At 37.0% G+C, this 18,997-nt stretch overlaps 1 protein-coding gene across 4 annotated transcripts in view; it reads right to left on the bottom strand.

Moving 5' to 3' along the window:
• Nucleotides 1–18,997, bottom strand: part of RPRD2 (regulation of nuclear pre-mRNA domain containing 2) — a 96,326-nt gene that overhangs the window by 17,837 nt on the left and 59,492 nt on the right. For 2 of the 4 annotated variants that reach the window (XM_032843658.1, XM_032843660.1), the window contains 5 exons: nucleotides 9,204–9,304; nucleotides 8,232–8,309; nucleotides 6,888–6,940; nucleotides 6,158–6,284; nucleotides 3,782–3,957 (listed from right to left, as the gene is read on the bottom strand). In XM_032843658.1, coding sequence (XP_032699549.1) covers nucleotides 3,782–3,957; nucleotides 6,158–6,284; nucleotides 6,888–6,940; nucleotides 8,232–8,309; nucleotides 9,204–9,304 — 535 coding nt within the window. The remainder of the gene's footprint in view (nucleotides 1–3,781; nucleotides 3,958–6,157; nucleotides 6,285–6,887; nucleotides 6,941–8,231; nucleotides 8,310–9,203; nucleotides 9,305–18,997) is intronic. The other 2 variants (XM_032843659.1, XM_032843661.1) reach the window with 1 other exon arrangement.

Below are 18,997 nucleotides of genomic sequence, written 5' to 3'. Positions count from 1 at the left end.
TATGAAGAAGACCATGTTAGACACATCGCTGTATAACTACCGAAAACCAAAGACAGAGAAGCACACCAGCTCAGCAGAAGAAAGAATATTTGAACTTGAAAATTGGAAAGTATAAATTAGCCAAAAATTAGTCCAAAGGGAAAAAAGAATGAATAAAACAGCAGAAATCTAAGACCACATGGGATATGTAACTAAAAATCCTCAAAGGAGAAGAGAGAGAATAGAAGAGAAGAAGTATTTTAAAAGATAATGGTAAATATTTCCCAAAATTAATTAAAGATACCAGACCACAGATCCAAAATGCTCAGTGAACCCCCAAGCAGGATAACTACAAAGAATACATCTAGGCACAGCTAACTTCTCATTATAAGGGAAGCCAGAAAGATTGACACTTTTTAGGTAATAAAAGAAAAAAAATTTTTTTAAAGATTTTATTTAGTTATTTGACACAGAGAGACAGAGAGCGAGCGAGCACACAAGCAGGAGAGAGTGAATGGCAGGCAGAGGGAGAGGGAGAACCAGGCTCACTGAGCAGGAAGCCCGATACAGGACTTAATCCTAGGACCCTGGGATCATGACCTGGGCTGAAAGCAGACACTTAGCTGACTAAGCCACCCACCCATTCTCCATCCTGTTCTCCTGATTCTAAAATGCAAACCTGATCATATCATTAGCAAAATTAAAATCCTACAACTGCTTCCCACTGCTTTCAGGGTAAAATTCCAAGACCAATTCTAGCGAACACAAACCTTCCAGAACCTTGTTCCTAAGTAACACTCCAGTTCTATTTACCACCTTCCACATACATGCCCAGCAATGAGAAATTATTCTCAGGTCCACCAATTTTGCCATACTCATGTTTGCATCCTTTCAACTATGCTCTTCAGAGAATATGGGCTTTTCATTTAGCTAATTACTGCAATTTCAGAGTTTAGGTCCTTTGAGAGATTTTTCTCTGTACCTTCCATCCCCACTCCAAAATTAACTAAAGCCCCTATTCAATCCATTCAAATAGCATCCTACAGTTACCTCTATTATAGCACGTGTCATACGGAACTTCAATTATGTGTACTCAACAAATGCTTGCTGAATAAACCTCTCCCAGCCATTTGCTGAAGATCCTCTAAAGTAGACTAAATGATTTCCTACATAAGATCACAGGTCAGTATTAAAAAATTATTGATGATTATTAAAAAATGATCCTTTGGGTCAAAATGGTGAACTGACCACTCCTATTCACTATCTCTCCCTCCTGGGACTCCTATAAAGTGAATAGTTAAAAACAACAACAAACAAACAAAGGTATAAACAATTAACCAGAAGTATACCTGGAAAAAACATTTCTACAAAATTTACAAGACAAAAAGAGAACAAAAGAGTAATAAAGAAGGGATAAGGCAGTGGGGAAAAAAAATGAGGTTGGGGTATGCAGAAGGGGAGAAGTATCTTGGAAAGGAGCCGATTGCTGATCTGACTTGCAGAATCCCTGAGCAGTTTTCATCTAGGGCATGATGACTACAGAAGGGTGGAGTGAGTAGAGGGTTTGAAATCAATATAATTAATTAAAAGTGTGACTACCAAATACTCAACACCACCTCCCTTGCAATCTCCACACTTGGTAGCCAAGGTACTATTCCTTGGGCAAAAAAATGTGACTTCTCTAAAAAGTTAAAATATTTTGGCAAAAGACTCCAGCCTTCTAACACTTAGAGCTTCTCCTGCCCTGAACAGCCAGTTCCTCACCTACATAGACTTTACTAAACCTGAGAGTAAATAATCCCTATCTATGTACCAGGAATGTCTCAATTTTTTCATACCTCATTCTTAAATATGAATGGACAGAGAGATACCAACTGATTTTTGATGAAAGCCTTTTCATAAGAGAAAGACCAAGAAAACTAGAGAGGAAAAAAAACTCAAGATCTTTCAGAAAACAGAACAAAAAGATCAAGATTGAGAAAATATGAGAAAATAGAAGAGAAAGAAATTATTCCACAACTGAAGAACACCAATCTTGAGACTGAAAGAGCCCTCCAAGTAACCCATAAGGAATGAAAAATAATACCTCGTATGTTGATACATCATTGTAAAAATTACAGGACATTATGGATGAAGTCCATAAAAGCTCCCAGGCAGAAAAAAAAAAAGTTCCTACAAATGATCTTGCAAAGACTTCACATCAAAAACACTAAAGACAAGAAGTAATGCCTTTTAAGCTGTAAGGGAAAATGATTTTCAACCAAACTATGAAAGTAAATGTGAAAACAGTATAAAGATATTTTGAGATCTAAGGACTCAGAAAATTCACCTCTCATAAGCCCCCTATTTTTGGAAATTAACAAAGGATATGCTCCACCAAAACATGAGAGAAAACCAAAAAAAGAAGATAAAGAAATCTGTAAAACAGAGTGCTCAATTCAGAGTATCAGTAAAAGGTAGTCCTAGAATGAGATCCAGACATTTCATACTGGAGCAGGAGATTGAAAGTTCAGCTAGGGAGGTTTCTGGGGAAAATGTGATTTCAGATATTCGACATGACAGAGAATTTAGAAAGTAAAAAAAAAAAAGGCTATGAGAAAGCAAACAATCTAAAAAAATTTTAGGAAAAAAACAAAAAGTCTCTAATATTAACCATACCTACTAGATCATATGGTGAACAATGTTTACAGAGCTTTACTATAATCTTTGTTTATTAACTTTCAACCTTTAGAGCAAGGAAGTAACATTTAATTGATTACAGAGTAGAATATAAATATTCTCCACCTTGACAAAGTGAAAGTACAGTTTACTGAAAATGGGAAACTGAAGGGATAAATGAGAACTAATGGGAAAGGAGAGGGATGTTAATAACCTCATTCTACATAGTGAAGAGTCTAGAGTTAGCGGTCAAAAAATACTGAATACAGTACTACCATGTATGAAGATGATCAACAGATTTAAAACAGTTAAATAATGCTTTGGAAGGAGGAGGAAGGGAGTGGAGTATAAGTTAAATCCTCATATGTCATACCAAGAAGTAGATATTTCTTAAATAGGATAAATCAAGAAGGAACAATAAAAGCATATTATTCAGAAAACATGGAAGGCAAAAGCCCCAAAAAACAAAACAAAACAAAACAAAAAGACCCAAATGAGTTAAAAGGGATTGCATCTAGAAAGTGGGACTGGTGGGATCTACTGTCATCTACTTTTATGACCATAAACAGAGATTAAAGCTATTAAAAAAAAATTTTCAAGGCGCCTGGGAAGCTCAGTCACATAAGTGCCCTGCTTAAGATTCTCTCTCTCTCTTTCTTCCCCTGCCGCCCCCACCCAGTTTCTCCTCTATAAAAATAAACAAATAAATAAAAATATAAAAACTTCAGTATAACACAGGCAGTTTCTTTCAGAGGCCACTAGTAACAGAATTTTCATAACAGAATGTTTCTATCTAGTTTTCTGGTAAAACAACAAAGTATGTATACTTCTGCCCAATTTTTAAATCCTGTAACAGTAACTAGGCACATGCCCTTTGAAATGCTAAGACATAAAGCTTTAGTAAAGCTTAATGGTCAGGGTATCTGTGAGCTTTAGTGTCAAAAAAAGCCAGGTCTTTAATTTAGACTCCTCCACTTGCTGGCTCTATTAACTTATACAAGGCTACTGACCTTCTTCAAAACTAATTTCTTCATCCATGCACTGGAGGTAATAATGTTTACCCTCATAGAGTTAGAGAACTCATATAAACAGTCACTGAATTATAGTAAGCAATCAATATAAGACAGCTTTAATTATTACTTACATTGGCCACCACTTTTACTTCTTTGTACTGTGCTTCATAGAAAATTCCAGCATTTTCCAGTGCTTCTGTCAGTGAGGGCCCATTTTTCACCTGCTTATCTAATCCATTCACAAATTCCTCCAGTTTGGAACTTGCCTCTTCAAATTCTTTGGAGAACTTCTTTCCACCTGTCTTATCTAAAATAACAGAAGTACTCATTTTAGGATAAAACAGAAAATATAAAAAATTCAATCTTTTGAGGAAAACCCCTTTTACATAATCTGTGAACCTGTTCTTGCTGCCTTCGTCTCAGTATCACCTTAAAGGAGATTCTCCAAGTCACAAAATCCACAAAACAGATTATTAAGACAATTCATGTGAATGTGCTAGAATGTAGTCAAGAGTGTATCATGAGGGGCGCCTGGGTGGCTCAGTGGGTTAAGCCGCTGCCTTCAGCTCAGGTCATGATCTCAGGGTCCTGGGATCGAGTCCCGCATCGGGCTCTCTGCTCAGCAGGGAGCCTGCTTCCCTCTCTCTCTCTCTCTCTCTCTCTGCCTGCCTCTCTGTCTACTTGTGATCTCTGTCTGTCAAATAAATAAATAAAATCTTTAAAAAAAAAAAAAAGAGTGTATCATGAGGACACCTATAATTAAAGTAAGCAAAACAAAGTTCAACTAAAAGAAACTCTGTTGATTGCTTCTCTTCACAAACTGGATGCTGAGCTGCTAATTAGAAGTAATAGGATGAGGCTCAATTCTGTTCACTTAGATTCACTACAGAATGTGAGAAAATGGAGGTTCAGAAAAGTAAAAGTGACCTCTGTGTGTATCATATGAAAAATTCTTCTTTCCTATCTGAAGAAGATCCCTAATAAGAGTACAAACCATGAATTGTTTTCTTCAGCAACTGTGATATTACAAACTGTTACTTACTCTTTTTTTTTTTTTTATAAGATTTTATTTATTTGAGAGAGAGACAAGTGAGAGAGAGCATGAGTGAGGAGAAGGTCAGAGGGAGAAGCAGACTGCCCGTGGAGCTGGGAGGCCGATGCGGGACTCGATCCCGGGACTCCGGGATCATGACCTGAGCCGAAGGCAGTCGTCCAACCGAGCCACCCAGGCGTCCTGTTACTTACTCTTCTAAGTATACAACTTTCCCAGTGACTACTGGAATACAGCTTCAGATATGGGTACAGATTTTGGCTTTGCTAAAATTTTTATCAGCTGTGTAACTTGCTTGGTAAGCTACTCATCTCCTTATGAAGTCTCAATTTCTCATGTACAAAATGCAGGTTTTTAATAAGCTGGGTTGTTGTGAGGATTAAATTAGGTAACAATAGTTAAATTTAAAGTACAGTGCAAGAACAAAACAGGTGCCCAAATGAATAGCTGAAAGCCATTTATTCATGATTTCAAAAATATTTATCAAACGCCTATTATGTAGCAGGCATTGCTCTAGGTGCTAGGATACAGCAATAAACAAATAAGGATAATTTCTACCTTCATGAGATTTACATTCTAACAATTTATTAATATAATTATTATTTTTAATTTATAATCTAAGGAAAAGAGAGAAACTACTAGATTTTATGGGGCATTACAGTGACCTTATTAAAGAACATAACCAAACCACATTATCACACATGTGAAATACATTGTCTATATATATCCCAATATATCAAGAAAGCACTAGAAATGAGGAAAAGGACAGAATTTAATTACATTTTAGATTTTTTAATTATTTTTTTTCTCCTTCATTGAGATACAATCAACATATAACACTGTGAAGTTTAAGATATGCAATGTGAAAGACAAGAATTTACTTATGAAACTTTTTTCCTAACATTTATTTATTTACTTGACGGAGAGACAGACACAGTGAGAGAGGGAACACAAGCAGGGGGAGTGGGAGAGGGAGAAGCAGGCTTCCCGCCAAGCGGGGAGCCCCATGTGGGGCTTGATCCCAGCATCCTGGAATCGTGACCTGAGCCAAAAGGCCCCAGAGTATCTTAGATTTTAGAAAACAGTTGTGGCACTTCTGGTCTTCCAAGTGGTGATTTCATGCATATAAATTTCATGGGGTGCCTGGGTGGCTCAGTCATTAAGTGTCTGCCTTCAGCTCAGGTCGTGATCCCAGAGTCCTGAGATCAGGCCCCATGTCAGTCTCCCTGCTTGGTGGGAAGCCTGCTTCTCCCTCTCCCAATCCCTCTGTTTGTTTTCCGTCTCTTGCTGTCTCTTACTCTCTCTCTGTCAAATATATGAATAAAATATTTAAAAATAAATAAATAAATATAAATAAAACCTAAGGTTCTCTTTATGGGAGAAGCCAGTCTGATGACTTAAAAATGACGGACCTGGGAAAAAAATCTGAGTTACTCTATTTAAAAAGAAGTATTACCTTTTAAACATTTCAGAGTTTCTGTGCTGCACACATCCACCCTCATGGTTGACAGCTGTTTTTCCTTCAATTCTATCTGATCTTCTGAGCGCTTGTACAGCAACAGCTCTTCAATGAGGGCCTGGGACTGAACACAGACCAGAGTCACATTTTATTTATGAAATCATTCACTTACTCTCCCCTCCCCCGTTAACATAAAACATGTCTAAAATCTAATAACAGTAATAAGAAAGAAACCCTTTGCAATTCTTTGTAATTGGGGATATCACTATCAATTTTTATGCCGAAACTGTACTTCTAGTTACATACTTTAAAATGTCCTTTCCTTAGTCAAAGCTAATGAAACATATAAGGTTAAGACTAAGACAAAGGTCCACTTATTCTTTAAAATTTTAATTCGATAAATATAATCTTATTACGTTAACTGTAAGCAAATTCTAATTTAGTAGAACTTCACAGTAGAATGAACCCCTTGTTGGGGGGGAGGTTTCAATACAGAACTTGGCTGGTAATAGATATTCTGGAAGAAGGTTAATTCTTCCATTAGGGGAACATATAAAACTCTAAGTAATCTGATCCCAACCTGGATTCTTTTAGAACCGTTTAAATTTGTTCAAAATATAATTTATATACAATTGAATAAAAATAAATCTTACTGGACTATATTTGGAGAACTGTAGCAAAAGGGGTGAATAAAGCTTTGGCATATTAAACTTATTCTAGAACTTACTCGAAATTCTGCAACTATCTTAGACTTGAGAGCAGCTTTTGGATTCATGGATGCTGTTGAATTAAACAAAAGGTCATTAAGAATAGAGACACAAAAAGTCAACTAACATTCAGGCAATTTTTCAGCATTATAGTTAAGGGTTTACACTTTGAACATATTTCAAATACGCACATTTAAAGAATAATATAATTCTTAGAACAAATATTCCTAGAATATGAAATTTAAACACTCCCAAGTGTGGCCAATATAAAAATATACTATTTAGATAGATCTAACCTACTTACCTCCAACAGACCCTTTAAGTCATAAAGTCCTAGAATTATTGATTTGGAGATACTGAGATACATGGAGTACCTTTTTTGTCTGAGTTTAAAAGGATACCTCAAATTAAGAGTGTTCAGGAGTAGGACATCCAATTAATCCTGAGCACTGGCTGAAGAAAATTACTGATAAACATCAACTCTATTCCTATGATTTAGCTCTGGATTTCTTTTTCTGCTGACTCAATTCACAGCAAAAAGAGGCAGGAAAAGTTCTAAGTACATTACCACTGTGGTTCAACTTTGGCTGAAATGATGACTCTTGCTGTTCCTACGCATGCAACTTATGACCAAAAGGATGTCAGAGGACTCCCTTAATCATGATGGATATCACACGCTTGCTGGAGTAAAACCATCCCAAGTGTCTTGTTTTACCTCCCAATTCTCACTGTCTTCTACCTTGTTCCCTCCACACCTTCAAGTCTTTCTCAGTATTCCTCAGTTTGGCCCATAGCAGCCTATCACATGCAGTATTCCACTCCCTTGATCTCATGCGGGGTAAACATGATAAACATAAAAGGAGCTCCTGTTAGAGAATGAGCTTCTGGCCAGGATTTGAGGCCCATGTCTAATCTGGCAGAGTGCATCCCCAAATCGAAGAATTTCATGGCTCCCAAAGAAATGCTTCTTAATGCCTAGTCTCCTCTTCAGCTCTGTTGTTTAATGTCAGCTGCCTCTAACTTCTTATATCTTTCAACCTAAGAATTAGCCTGGGCACTATCAAGCATTTTTTTTTTTCTTCTTTCACTCCCCCAACTACTCTTGAATCTTCACTCATTTAAACCCTTTTTCTGCATTTCCTTTGTTTAAAAGTAGGGTTTTTTTGTTTGGTTTTGTTTTTGTTTTTTTAAAGAAGTAACTCCATGATGGCTTGTTTAGTATAAGTCACTGGGTCACTCTCCCAGGCCTGGAAAACACAGGCTTCCCCATGGTTTATGCCAGGTACGATGTCAAATGGTCTACATTTTTCTTCTGCTCCAAAAACAGGAGGTAATTTTATATTAGTTGAGATTTTGTTCCTTACTTTGTGATTTCTTCCACTGCTTATTCGGTTGTTTGTTCAGATTTTCTTTCAGCTGCTTCTGAGTTTTGAAAGTGGTACCTGGAAAACATTTCAGTTTTTGCAATCTGGCATTATGGGAAGCTGTTCTGTCTGTCCACTTCAGTGTCAAAGTTGTAGCATTGTAACAATCCGAGATTGTGTGTTGTTTCTTTTTCTCTTTCTCTTTCATTTTTATAAAAAAATAAAAACACCCACCAGATCTAAGAAGCTGTCAAATAAATATGATTTCGATAATCAATAAAATTATCGATTTTAAGAACAGGGAAAGAAGCTTAAAAATACCAGTTAACACACTCAAATTAAGAATTTAACAGCTTCTTAGAAGATGCTATTTTTAAAGCAAATTTCTAGTCAAATAATGGTCATGGTATCAGATATCATCACCAACTTTCATTTAATGACTCAACTGCATGCATCTAATACATAAGAAATAAATAACTTTTAAAAAACAGGTACACAATTAACTGCAAATCTAAATCAAAACAAAGACTAAAGAATCCCAACATATGCTTAATATCAAATAATTTAGTAGAAACTGAAACCCCATTAAAAAATTATCCAACTGTAAGAGGATAGGGCAGTTAATTATTAAACATACAAAAAAATGAATAGTTTAAAACACTCAAAACAAAACAAAGGCAGGAAAATAATCAGATAGCCATTATCACTTAATATGCTTGACTTTCTCTAGTCAATATGACAAAATCCAACCCTCTCCAAACCAATTCTATTTAAATTTTAATTCAGATTTTTACAACCTTAAAATTCAGATTTTTAACCAAGACTTTTAAAAGTATTTAATTTTAAATAAATAGGACTCAATTCAGAACTTTATTTTTCATTATTAAGCAACAGGACCAGGTCTATAAAATATCTCTAATTTTAAAGACTCAAGGACTCAATTTTTTCTTTTAGGAGAAAAAACACACTTACTCAAAGCTTCTCTCAATGCCATAATCATTTCTTCTGGGTATACATTTCTATCTTCCCAGATTTTGAAGATTCGTTCTATAGACTTAGAGACAGATGGATCCCTGAAGACAAAGAAGAAGTGACAGAGAAATATAAAAATGTTAATTTATATCTCAAACTAGAAATCTGAAAATAAAGTCAAAAAAATTATTTTCCAAATGTCTTCTGATGTTCAAGACATTTTTTTCTACAGTGTCTAATAGGACTAAAATCTTTTTTTCTTTTAATATGACTGAAATCTTAAATGCTACTTAAAAAAATTTTTAAAAAAGATTTTACTTATTTATTTGACAGAAAGCAGGAGAAAGAGCAAGAGGAAGCACAAGCAGGGGAAGCAGCAGAGGGAGAGGGAAAAGCTGGCTCCCTACCGTGCAAGGAGCCCAATGTGTGGCTCAATCCCAAGACTACAGGATCATGACCTAAGCTGAAGGTAGACACTTTACCGACTGAGCCACCCAGACACCTCTTTAAAATTCTTTAAATTTTTAAAAATTGAAATGCATTTGACACACTTTACTATTATTTTAACTGAAGTATAGTTAACACATTAAAATCTTAAATATTCTGAGGTGCCTGGGTGGCTCAGTCAGTTAAGCATCCGACTCTTGGTTTCAGCTCAGGTCATGATCTCAGGGTTGTGAGATGGAGCCCTGTGTTGGGATTAGCATGGCGTCTGCTTGAGATGCTCCTCCTCTGCCCCTCCCCAGCTTGTGCACACATGTGTGCAAAAGTGCTCTCTCTCAAATAATATAAATAAAATCTCCAAAAATCTTAAACATTTTTATTCAATACTTTTTTTAAAAAGACTTTATTATTTTTAAAATATTTTATTTACTTATTTGACAGAGATCACAAGTAGGCAGAGAGGCAGGCAGGCAGAGAGAGAGGGGGAAGCAGGCTCCCTGCTGAGCAGAAAGCCCGATGCAGGGCTCGATCCCAGGACTTTGGGATCATGACCTGAGCCGAAGGTAGAGATTTTAACCCACTCAGCCACCCAGGCGCCCCTATTCAATACTTTTTATCAATGACATATATGAGGCTATGACAGCACACTGAGCTTTCTGATGTATCTGAAGTTATAAAGGTTAGTCAGTGTGTTCATTGATGCAGCTGACATCCCATAAAGTAAAGGAAATTAAATAAAATGAAATCTTTTTTTTTTTTTTAAAGATTTTACTCAATTGGGAGAGACAGAGGGTGCACTCAAGAGAGAATATGAGCTGAGGGGAGGGACAGAGGGAGAAGGAGAAGCAGACTCCAGGCTGAGCAGGGAGCATGACCCAGGGCTCGATCCTGGGATTTTAATTTTTCTAAATTGAAGTACAGTTGACACACTTTATTATTATTTTTAATTGAAGTATATTTAACACATTAAAATTTCCTTAAATGTTTCAAAAGTGTCAACTATAGTTGATTTGTTTGAACTGGGATCCAATGAAGGTCAACACACTGCATTTGGTTATGTCTCTTAAATCTCTTTTAATCTAGAGCAATTAGATTAAATAGTTCTCAGTAATTTGGTTGTCTGCCCAGCAGAACATGCCACATTCTCCAGCTTTACTTATTTGCTCCACTAAAGCCTGAATTTCCTCTAGATAAAAATTAGTTGGATTATATACATGTTCAAATTTTGGGGAACAAATATTGAATAAATGATACTATATACTTCATACTGCATCCCATCAGCATATACACAATCTCTGGCTATCAGCCCATCTTTAACAGCATTAAGCCTGATAAGTGGAATAAGGCAGTACTTTCTCTTGTCAACTGTGCCTATCTACTCACTAGCATTTTAGTGTTTATCTATGGACTAAATAATTATATGTATGTAAGCTCTATATGTTAAATATTATTTCGCCAACATTACAAATCTTTCCCCACTTTGCACTTGCATTTTTAAGTTACATTTTAAAACATATAATTTTAAAATGTAGCCTTATTAAAATCAAATTGCTCTCTACTGCCACTTTTTAAGTACAGGAAGGCTACCAGAGGCTTAAAAAATTATAACATTTTCTTTTATCTTTTAATGATTAAAATTTTAAAAATTCAGTTGCATGATTCATTTAAAATCTACTGGATGGGGCGCCTGGGTGGCTCAGTTGTTAAGTGTCTGCCTTTGGCTCAGGCTCAGGTCATGGAGCCTTGCAACAGGCTCCCTGCCAGGCGAAAAGCCTGCTTCTCCCTTTCCCATTTCCCCTACTTGTGTTCCCCTCTCACTGTGTCTCTGTGAAATAAACAAATAAAATCTTTAAAGAGAATAATAAAATCTACTGGGTATAGAATGTAAAATCAACCTCTAATCTAAACAGATTTCCTTTTTTTTTTTCTTTCTTAAGATTTATTTATTTGAGGGGCGCCTTGGTGGCTCAGTGGGCTAAGCCTCTGCCTTCGGCTCATGTTATGATCTCAGGGTCCTGGGATTGAGCCCCGCATCAGGCTCTCTGCTCAGCAGGGAGCCTGCTTCCTCCTCTCTGTCTGCCTCTCTGCCTACTTGTGATCTCTGTCAAATAAATAAAATCTTAAAAAAAAAAAAAAGATTTATTTGAGAAATAGAGTAAGAGAGAGTGAGCATGCAGACTCTGGATCCTGAGGGATCATGACCTGAGCCGAAGTAAGATGCTTAACCGACTAAGACACCCAGATGTCCCTCTTTTTTTTTTTTCTTAAAGATTTATTTATTTGAGAGAAAGAGAGAGAGAGTGAGCACACAGAGGGAGAGGGAGTGGGAGAAGCGGACTCCCCACAGAGCCAGGAGCCCAAGGCAGGGCTCAATCCCGGGACCCTGGGAACCAGGGGCAGACACTTAACTAAATGAGCCACTCAAGTGCTCCTTAAATGGTTCTGCAAAGTAGTTTTGCTTTGTATGCAAATCTATACTGACAGCTACTTCTATAAATGCTACGATATACTACTCAAAACTGCCATCTGGCTTCCATAGTTGTTACTGAGAAGTATGTTGTCAATCTAATTGTAGTCTTATATATGGCATCTGTCTTTCTGTCTTTTCTCTTCGGCATTGCTCTTTGTTTATTTTTTACTGTAGTAAAATAAAACTTGCCATTTTAACCATTTTTTAAATGCACAACTCAGTGGCGTTAATTATATTCACAATATTGTACAACCACCACCAACAACTATTTCCAAAATTTGTCATTGTCCTAAACAGAAACTCTGTACCCATTAAATTAACTCGCCACTACTGCCTCCCCCAGCTCCTGACTTCTTTTCATCTACTTTCTATCTCTATGGATATACACATTCACACTGTTGTACAATCAATCTCCACAACTCTCTTAACCTTGCAAAACTCAAACTCTATAGCCATTAAACATCATCTTCCCTTTCCCCCTTCAACCACCACTGTACTTTCTGTCTGTAAATTGCATTATTGTAGTTCATCTAAGTGGAATCATCAATCTAAGTGGAATCAGGACACTTGCCCTTTTGTGACTAGCTTATTTCACTTAACATAATGTGTTCAAGGTTTATCTGTGTTGAATAGCATACGCCAGAATTCTTTTTAAGGTTAAAGGATATTCCATTTTATGTATATACCACACTTTGCATATCCAGTCCTCTGAAAATTGGTACTTGGTTTGCTTCTACCTTTTGGCTATTGGGAATAATGCTCTTTTGAACACTGGTGTACAAATATTTCTTTGAATTCCTGCTTTCATTTCCGGGGAGCATTATACCTAGAAGCAGAACTGCTAAATCATACAGAAATTCTAAGTTTTTGAGGAACCATCAAACTGTTTTCCATAGCTGTTGCACCATTTTACATTCCTATCAGAAACAGAAGTTCCCCCCAACCCAACACTTGCTATTTTCTGGCTTGGTTTGGTTTTATAATTTTATTACAATGACTAGGTGTGATTTTCTTTTTAATTATCCTGCTTAGTATATGTTGTGGTTGTGGTAGCTGCAGATTCATGTTTTTCATCACTTTCAGAGAGTTCTCAGCTATTACCTCCTCAGAAGAACTCAAATGTTCTCTCCTCCTGGAAGCTAATTTGATGTTAATTAGGCCTCTCATTCTGATCTTTTTTTTTCCCACCTCCTTCTAATTGCTGCATTCTAATTTCTTCAGAAGTAATTTCTAGCTTACTCTTTTTTCTTTCTACAATCCCTGTTGGTTCTTTTTAAAATCTGTCCAAGTATCTTATTCATTGTTCATTTCATTTCATTCATCTTTAATGTTTTTTGTATAGTTATTTTATATATTCTGCCTGGTAATTCTAATATCTGAAGCTCACTGTGGGGAGGGGATCTAAATTTGCTGATCCTCCTTCATGGTGGTTTGTCTTCCAAAGTGTCTGGTGATTTTTGGATTGTAAACACATATTTATTTGATCCATGGGATTCCTGGTGGTCTAGATAGGAAAACAAATTTTCTCTCTAGGAGAAAATTTGTATCAGAAGCCAGGGGATGCTTATGACTCAAAACCACCCCTTTTTTCTGGAGTCCCAGTCTAACTGCCAGACCACATGGTACTACTGACATAGGCATACTGGTTAATGTCAGCTCTGATTTTCTAATATGTCTATCGTTGCTGGTGCAGTGTTTATTTGGTCAAGAATATAACTGTTTTATTAAAAAATGACCTTTTGGGGGCATCTGGGTGGCTAGGGTTAAGCATCTGACCTGGTTCAGGTCATGACCCCAGGGTCCTGGGATCGAGCATCAGGCTCCCTGCTGAGTGGAGTCTGCTTCTCTCTCTCTCCCTCTGCCCTAACTGCACCCCCTCCACTGGCTCGCACGCTCTCATGTTCTTTCTCAAATAAATACAATCTTTAAAAACAAACAAACAAACAAACAAACAAACAAACAAAAAAACCCACAACCCTTTGGAATTGATCATCCGCCATCTGGCCAGAAGTCAAATCAAAATATCTGTAACTGTCTTTCTTTCCAACTAGACTGTAGAGCTTCTTCACAGCAGAGATAACTTATTTACTGTTGTTTCTTTGGTACCTACAAGGTGCTCACTAAATAGTAACTGAATAAATGACAACTGGATTTTGTTATTGTCAAACCAAATTATTTGCTATGAGTCCTCAAGCAAAATGTGCTGGAAAAACAGCAACTGCTAAGAGAACATATAATTAAGACTAGGGCATAATATAGTAAAAGTAGCCCTAGATGGAGAAAGAAAGAACTAAAACCTATAGGTTTTAGTTTTGTTTCAGTAAGAGTCTTTTGGGGGCCAGGTTTCTTCATTTGTTTTTATGTTGCTGGTTTTTTTTTTTTTAAGATTTTATTTCTTAAGTAATCTGTATACTCATGATGGGGCTCAAACTCAAATCCAAGATCAAGAGTCATAAGCTCTACCAACTGAGCCAGCCAGGTTCCTCTAGATTTCTTCATTTGTAAAAATGATTTTATTACATAATTTTGTTAGCTCTAAAATTCTTAACAGATTTGTTCCTTATTTATACAAACACAGAACTCTCAAACTTCTACAATTCAACCATCTCTCATATTTAGGAATTCTCTGAAGATAAAATTAAAATCCAGAATAGCAGTTTTACTTACCTTGTTATTCTAGGTCTCAATTTTAGCCATTACTGATCACAGTATCAATTCTACAGAATGTATAATTCTGCCACATATAACATAAAAAATTAATTATAAACTTTGTTGTTGACTTATATGTAACAAACAACTGGTTGACCTTGTAAGAAGTGCTAAGATATTCAACAGATGTTTCCTTCACTAGCATCCCCTACCTCTGCATTTAAAACAGCAGGGTATTAACAATTATTTCAAAGCATAAAGCTGATGAAGAGTACAGGAGGAGGTGCCCAGGTATCACAGTTAAAACAAACAGAGCTAAACTACTCTTGTGCCTCACTCAGGGGAATATCTTTTATCAAGATCTTATTTCTGGGGTGCTTGGGTGGCTCAGTGGTTGAGCCTCTGCCTTTGGCTCAGGTCATGATCTGAGGGTCCTGGGATCCAGCCCCACCTCGGGCTCTCTGCTCAGCGGGGAGCCCCCCCCCCTGCCTGCCTCTCTGCCTACCTGTGACCTCTCTGTCAAATAAATAAATAAAATGTTAAAAAAAAAAGATCTTATTTCTGGGATGTCGTGTGCTATGTCTTATAGGTTCTTAGTAAGTATTTGCTAACTGAATGGAAGACTAAACAATAGGTCAACTTAAGGAAATAGTCAACACTTAAAAAACCTGGGAGCTCAAATTGGATAGATTTTATCTCCAAAAACTTCCTGTTCTGTGTCTCCTAAATGATCCCCATTTATACAACTTTTCTTTTTTATTTGCCTATAACAAATATCTTCCTAGTGTGTTACTTGTCTTTAATTTTAAGGTGTCTTCTACAATGTGCAAATCTAATTTTGATGTCATTAAATTCTAAGGTACTTTCTTTGTTTCTCTGCTGGAGCTCCCTGCCCCCACCACTTTTTTTTTAAAGAGAGGGAGGGCAGGAAAGGGAAGACAGGGAGGGAGAAAGAGAATCTTAAGCTGGCTCCACACTGATCATGGAGCCTGACTTGGGGCTCGATCTCACAACTGTGAGATCATGACTTGAGCTGAAATCAAGAGTCAGATGCTCAACCAATTGAGCCACCTAGGTGCCCTCTAAAAGAGCTTTTAATCCTTACAGTCATAAAAATATTTGGTTCTAACATTTTGGAAGTTTTGTTTTAGGGCGCCTAGGTGGCTCAGCTGGTTAAGCAACTGCCTTTGGCTCAGGTCATGATCCTGGAATCCCAGTATCGTTCCACATGCAGCTCCCAGCTCCACGGGGAGTCTGCTTCTCCCTCTGACCTTCTCCCCTCTCATGCTCTCTCTCACTGTCTCTCTCTCTCAAATAAATAAATAAAATCTTTTTTTAAAAAAAGTTTTGTTTTATACACTAAGGTAATTCATTTGGGATACACCTGTGGATATGGTATAGAAAAACATTTAGCAGGTGCATTTTTTCTGGATGGAAAGCGTATGTCCCAGACTCACTTACTGAAGAGTTCGTCTTTCCTCCAATGATTTTGTAATGCAACTTCTATCATTTACAAAGGTTCCATATATATGGGTCCCTTTCTGGGCTTTCTCTGTTCCTCAAATCTGTCCTTATACTGCTATCACATTTTTTTATAATTATAATTGAAGTATCAAGGTTTATTATTTGACTTGCTGTTTATCAACAGTCTTGGCTACTCCCAGACACGTACTCTTCTATATGAATTTTATTTATCTGAGAGAGAGAGAATGAGCACGAGCAAGGGGAGGAGCCGAAGGAGAGGGAGAAGCAGACTCCTGGCTGAGCAGATAGCCAGACATGGGGCTCAATCCTAGGACTCTGGGATTATGACCTGAGCTGAAGGCAGACGCTTAACTAACTGAGCCATCTAGGGACCCCCTATGTGAATTTCAGAATCAGTATAAAAAGTTTCTTAAAATGTCCTATTGGGATTTTTATTAAAGTGTACTGTATTTACATGCTGATTATCATTTTTTTCTAATAGTTTGTAATTTTCTCCAGAAAGGTCTTAATATACTTTTATTCTAGACACTTCACATAGCTTTTGTTGTAACTGTTAATAATACCTGTTCTTCTAATATACTTTTTTAAAAAAGATATTTATTTGACAGAGAGAGAGATCACAAGAAGGCAGAGAGGCAGGCAGAGAGCGGGGGGTGGTGGTGATGGAACCAGGCTCCCTCCTGAGCAGAGAGCCTGATGTGGGGCTCGATCCCAGGACCCTGAGATCATGACCTGAGCCGAAGGCAGAGGTTTAACCCACTGAGGCGCCCCTCTATTATACTTTTTGACTGGTTATTTCTGATATATTGAAATGCTATTGATTCCTAGATGTTGATCTGTACCCAGCTACCCTGCTAAATCCTCTTAAGTCTGTGAATGCTCTTGGATTTCCTATGAAGATGATTGCAAAGTCTCCATATATCTTTTTATCCTTATATGATCCTACTGATTACATTCTATAGTTCTTCAACAACTACAAATTAGAATTTACAAATTAAGGCAAATACCATTCATACTGACATTAAAGGGAAAAATGATATTTTGTTGAAACATATTACAACATGAGCATGATAATGTATATATACATTGTCTTTAATTTATCAACGCCATAATTCAATTATTTCACCTTACTATTCACCATTATTTCACCATTTTTCTCCATCGAAACTATTGGAAATACTTTCCACAGTTACTTGATGCAAACAATTATGTATATATCAAAGCCATCTTTAATCTGTTCTCATTAGCTTCTCATAAAATAGTATCATCTCATGCCAACAAAACCCCCAAGAAACAAAGGGGAAAAATGCAATCACAAACACATTAACACAGCCACTGAAAATCAGTTGCAAAACTGTTAATATAAGATAATAATGCAGATGATATTAAATATTACACTAAATAATTCAATTACTTCCAAATTAGTATAAAATAAAATTTTAAATTTTATTTCTCTTAAACTAAGATCATTTAAACTACATCCATGGACCCACCTAAGAATACCCAGGACCTGGACTTAAAGACATGCTGCTTTGCCGCACTCCACAGTATCTCCCTCCCATCCAGTCAGCAGTCATCCATTGTACAGGCATTTACCAATCACCTAGGAAGTGCCTGGCATTATGCTATGAGCAGAAGCTCAAAGTCAGGGGAGCAGAAACTGGTGATAAGCAGGACCTGTATCAATTACAATGTGGAGTGTTAGCTACCAGGATGGAAGAAGAGACAAGGTATAATGGTAGCAAAGAGTAAAAATTCCTTAATTCGGACTGAAACAAAGAAGCCAGGAAGGGAAAATTTCTTGATACTGAATCTCAAAAAAGGGATAGAGTAAGCAAAATCTTACAGAACTTATTCCCTAAGTGGGCATACTATACCACTCTATGGTTTATTATACAATTTGTACTTATAGGCTGCCAATTCAATTTCCAAAAGGAACCAACTTCTTCTATTTACTCAATACTGCAATTTATCTTTTTTTTTTTTTAAGATTTTTATTTAAAGATTTTATTTTATTTAAAATCTCTCTTGGTCAGAGAGAGAGCACAAGCAGGGGGAGCAGCAGGCAGAGCAGGTAGAGGGAGAAGCAGCCTCCCCACCGAGCGGGGAGCCCAATATGGACCAGATCCCAGGACCCTGGGATCATGACCTGAGCTGAAGGCAGACACTTAACTGACTAAGCCACCCAGGCACCCCAATATTTTGTGAGATTTCGTTCTGTTGTTGTATGTAACTGAAATTCATTAATATTCTTTGCTATCTAGTTATCCCAATATACCACAACACATTCATTTTCCTGCAGAAAACCATCTGGATTGTTTCCAAATTTTTATTACCAAGAACAACATTACTACAAAAAGTCTCTGCCACTGATTTTACAGTTTCTCAGGAGTTTCATAGGAGTAAAAGCCTTGGGGTGAAACCCAAAGGTCATAGTGTGTACATAACAAACTTTTCAAAAGGAGGTTATTTTATACCAATCAACCCTTAAACCAGCAGTATATGAGAGCTTCCACTGTGCCACAGTTGTGCACACGTTGGTACTCGTGGACTTTAAAATGTCTGCCCTATCTGGTGAATATACATCCTCGTTATTAATCTAGTGCCTCTCAGCTCTAAACCCACACTTCTTTGTGGTTGGTGCAAGAGCCAGACTGCAAGCTCTATTTCCCTTTGGCTCAGTGTTAGTATCTGCTAATAGAGGCCCCTAGAGCCACGCTGACAGGCTGGGAGAAGTGGTGGGATT

This window comes from Lontra canadensis, unplaced genomic scaffold (assembly GCF_010015895.1).
Source record: "Lontra canadensis isolate GAN:19392208 unplaced genomic scaffold, GSC_riverotter_1.0 scaffold142, whole genome shotgun sequence".
Taxonomy (NCBI): domain Eukaryota; kingdom Metazoa; phylum Chordata; class Mammalia; order Carnivora; family Mustelidae; genus Lontra; species Lontra canadensis.
Note: the sequence above shows the minus strand (reverse complement) of the source record. Positions and strands in the feature narration are given on the sequence as shown.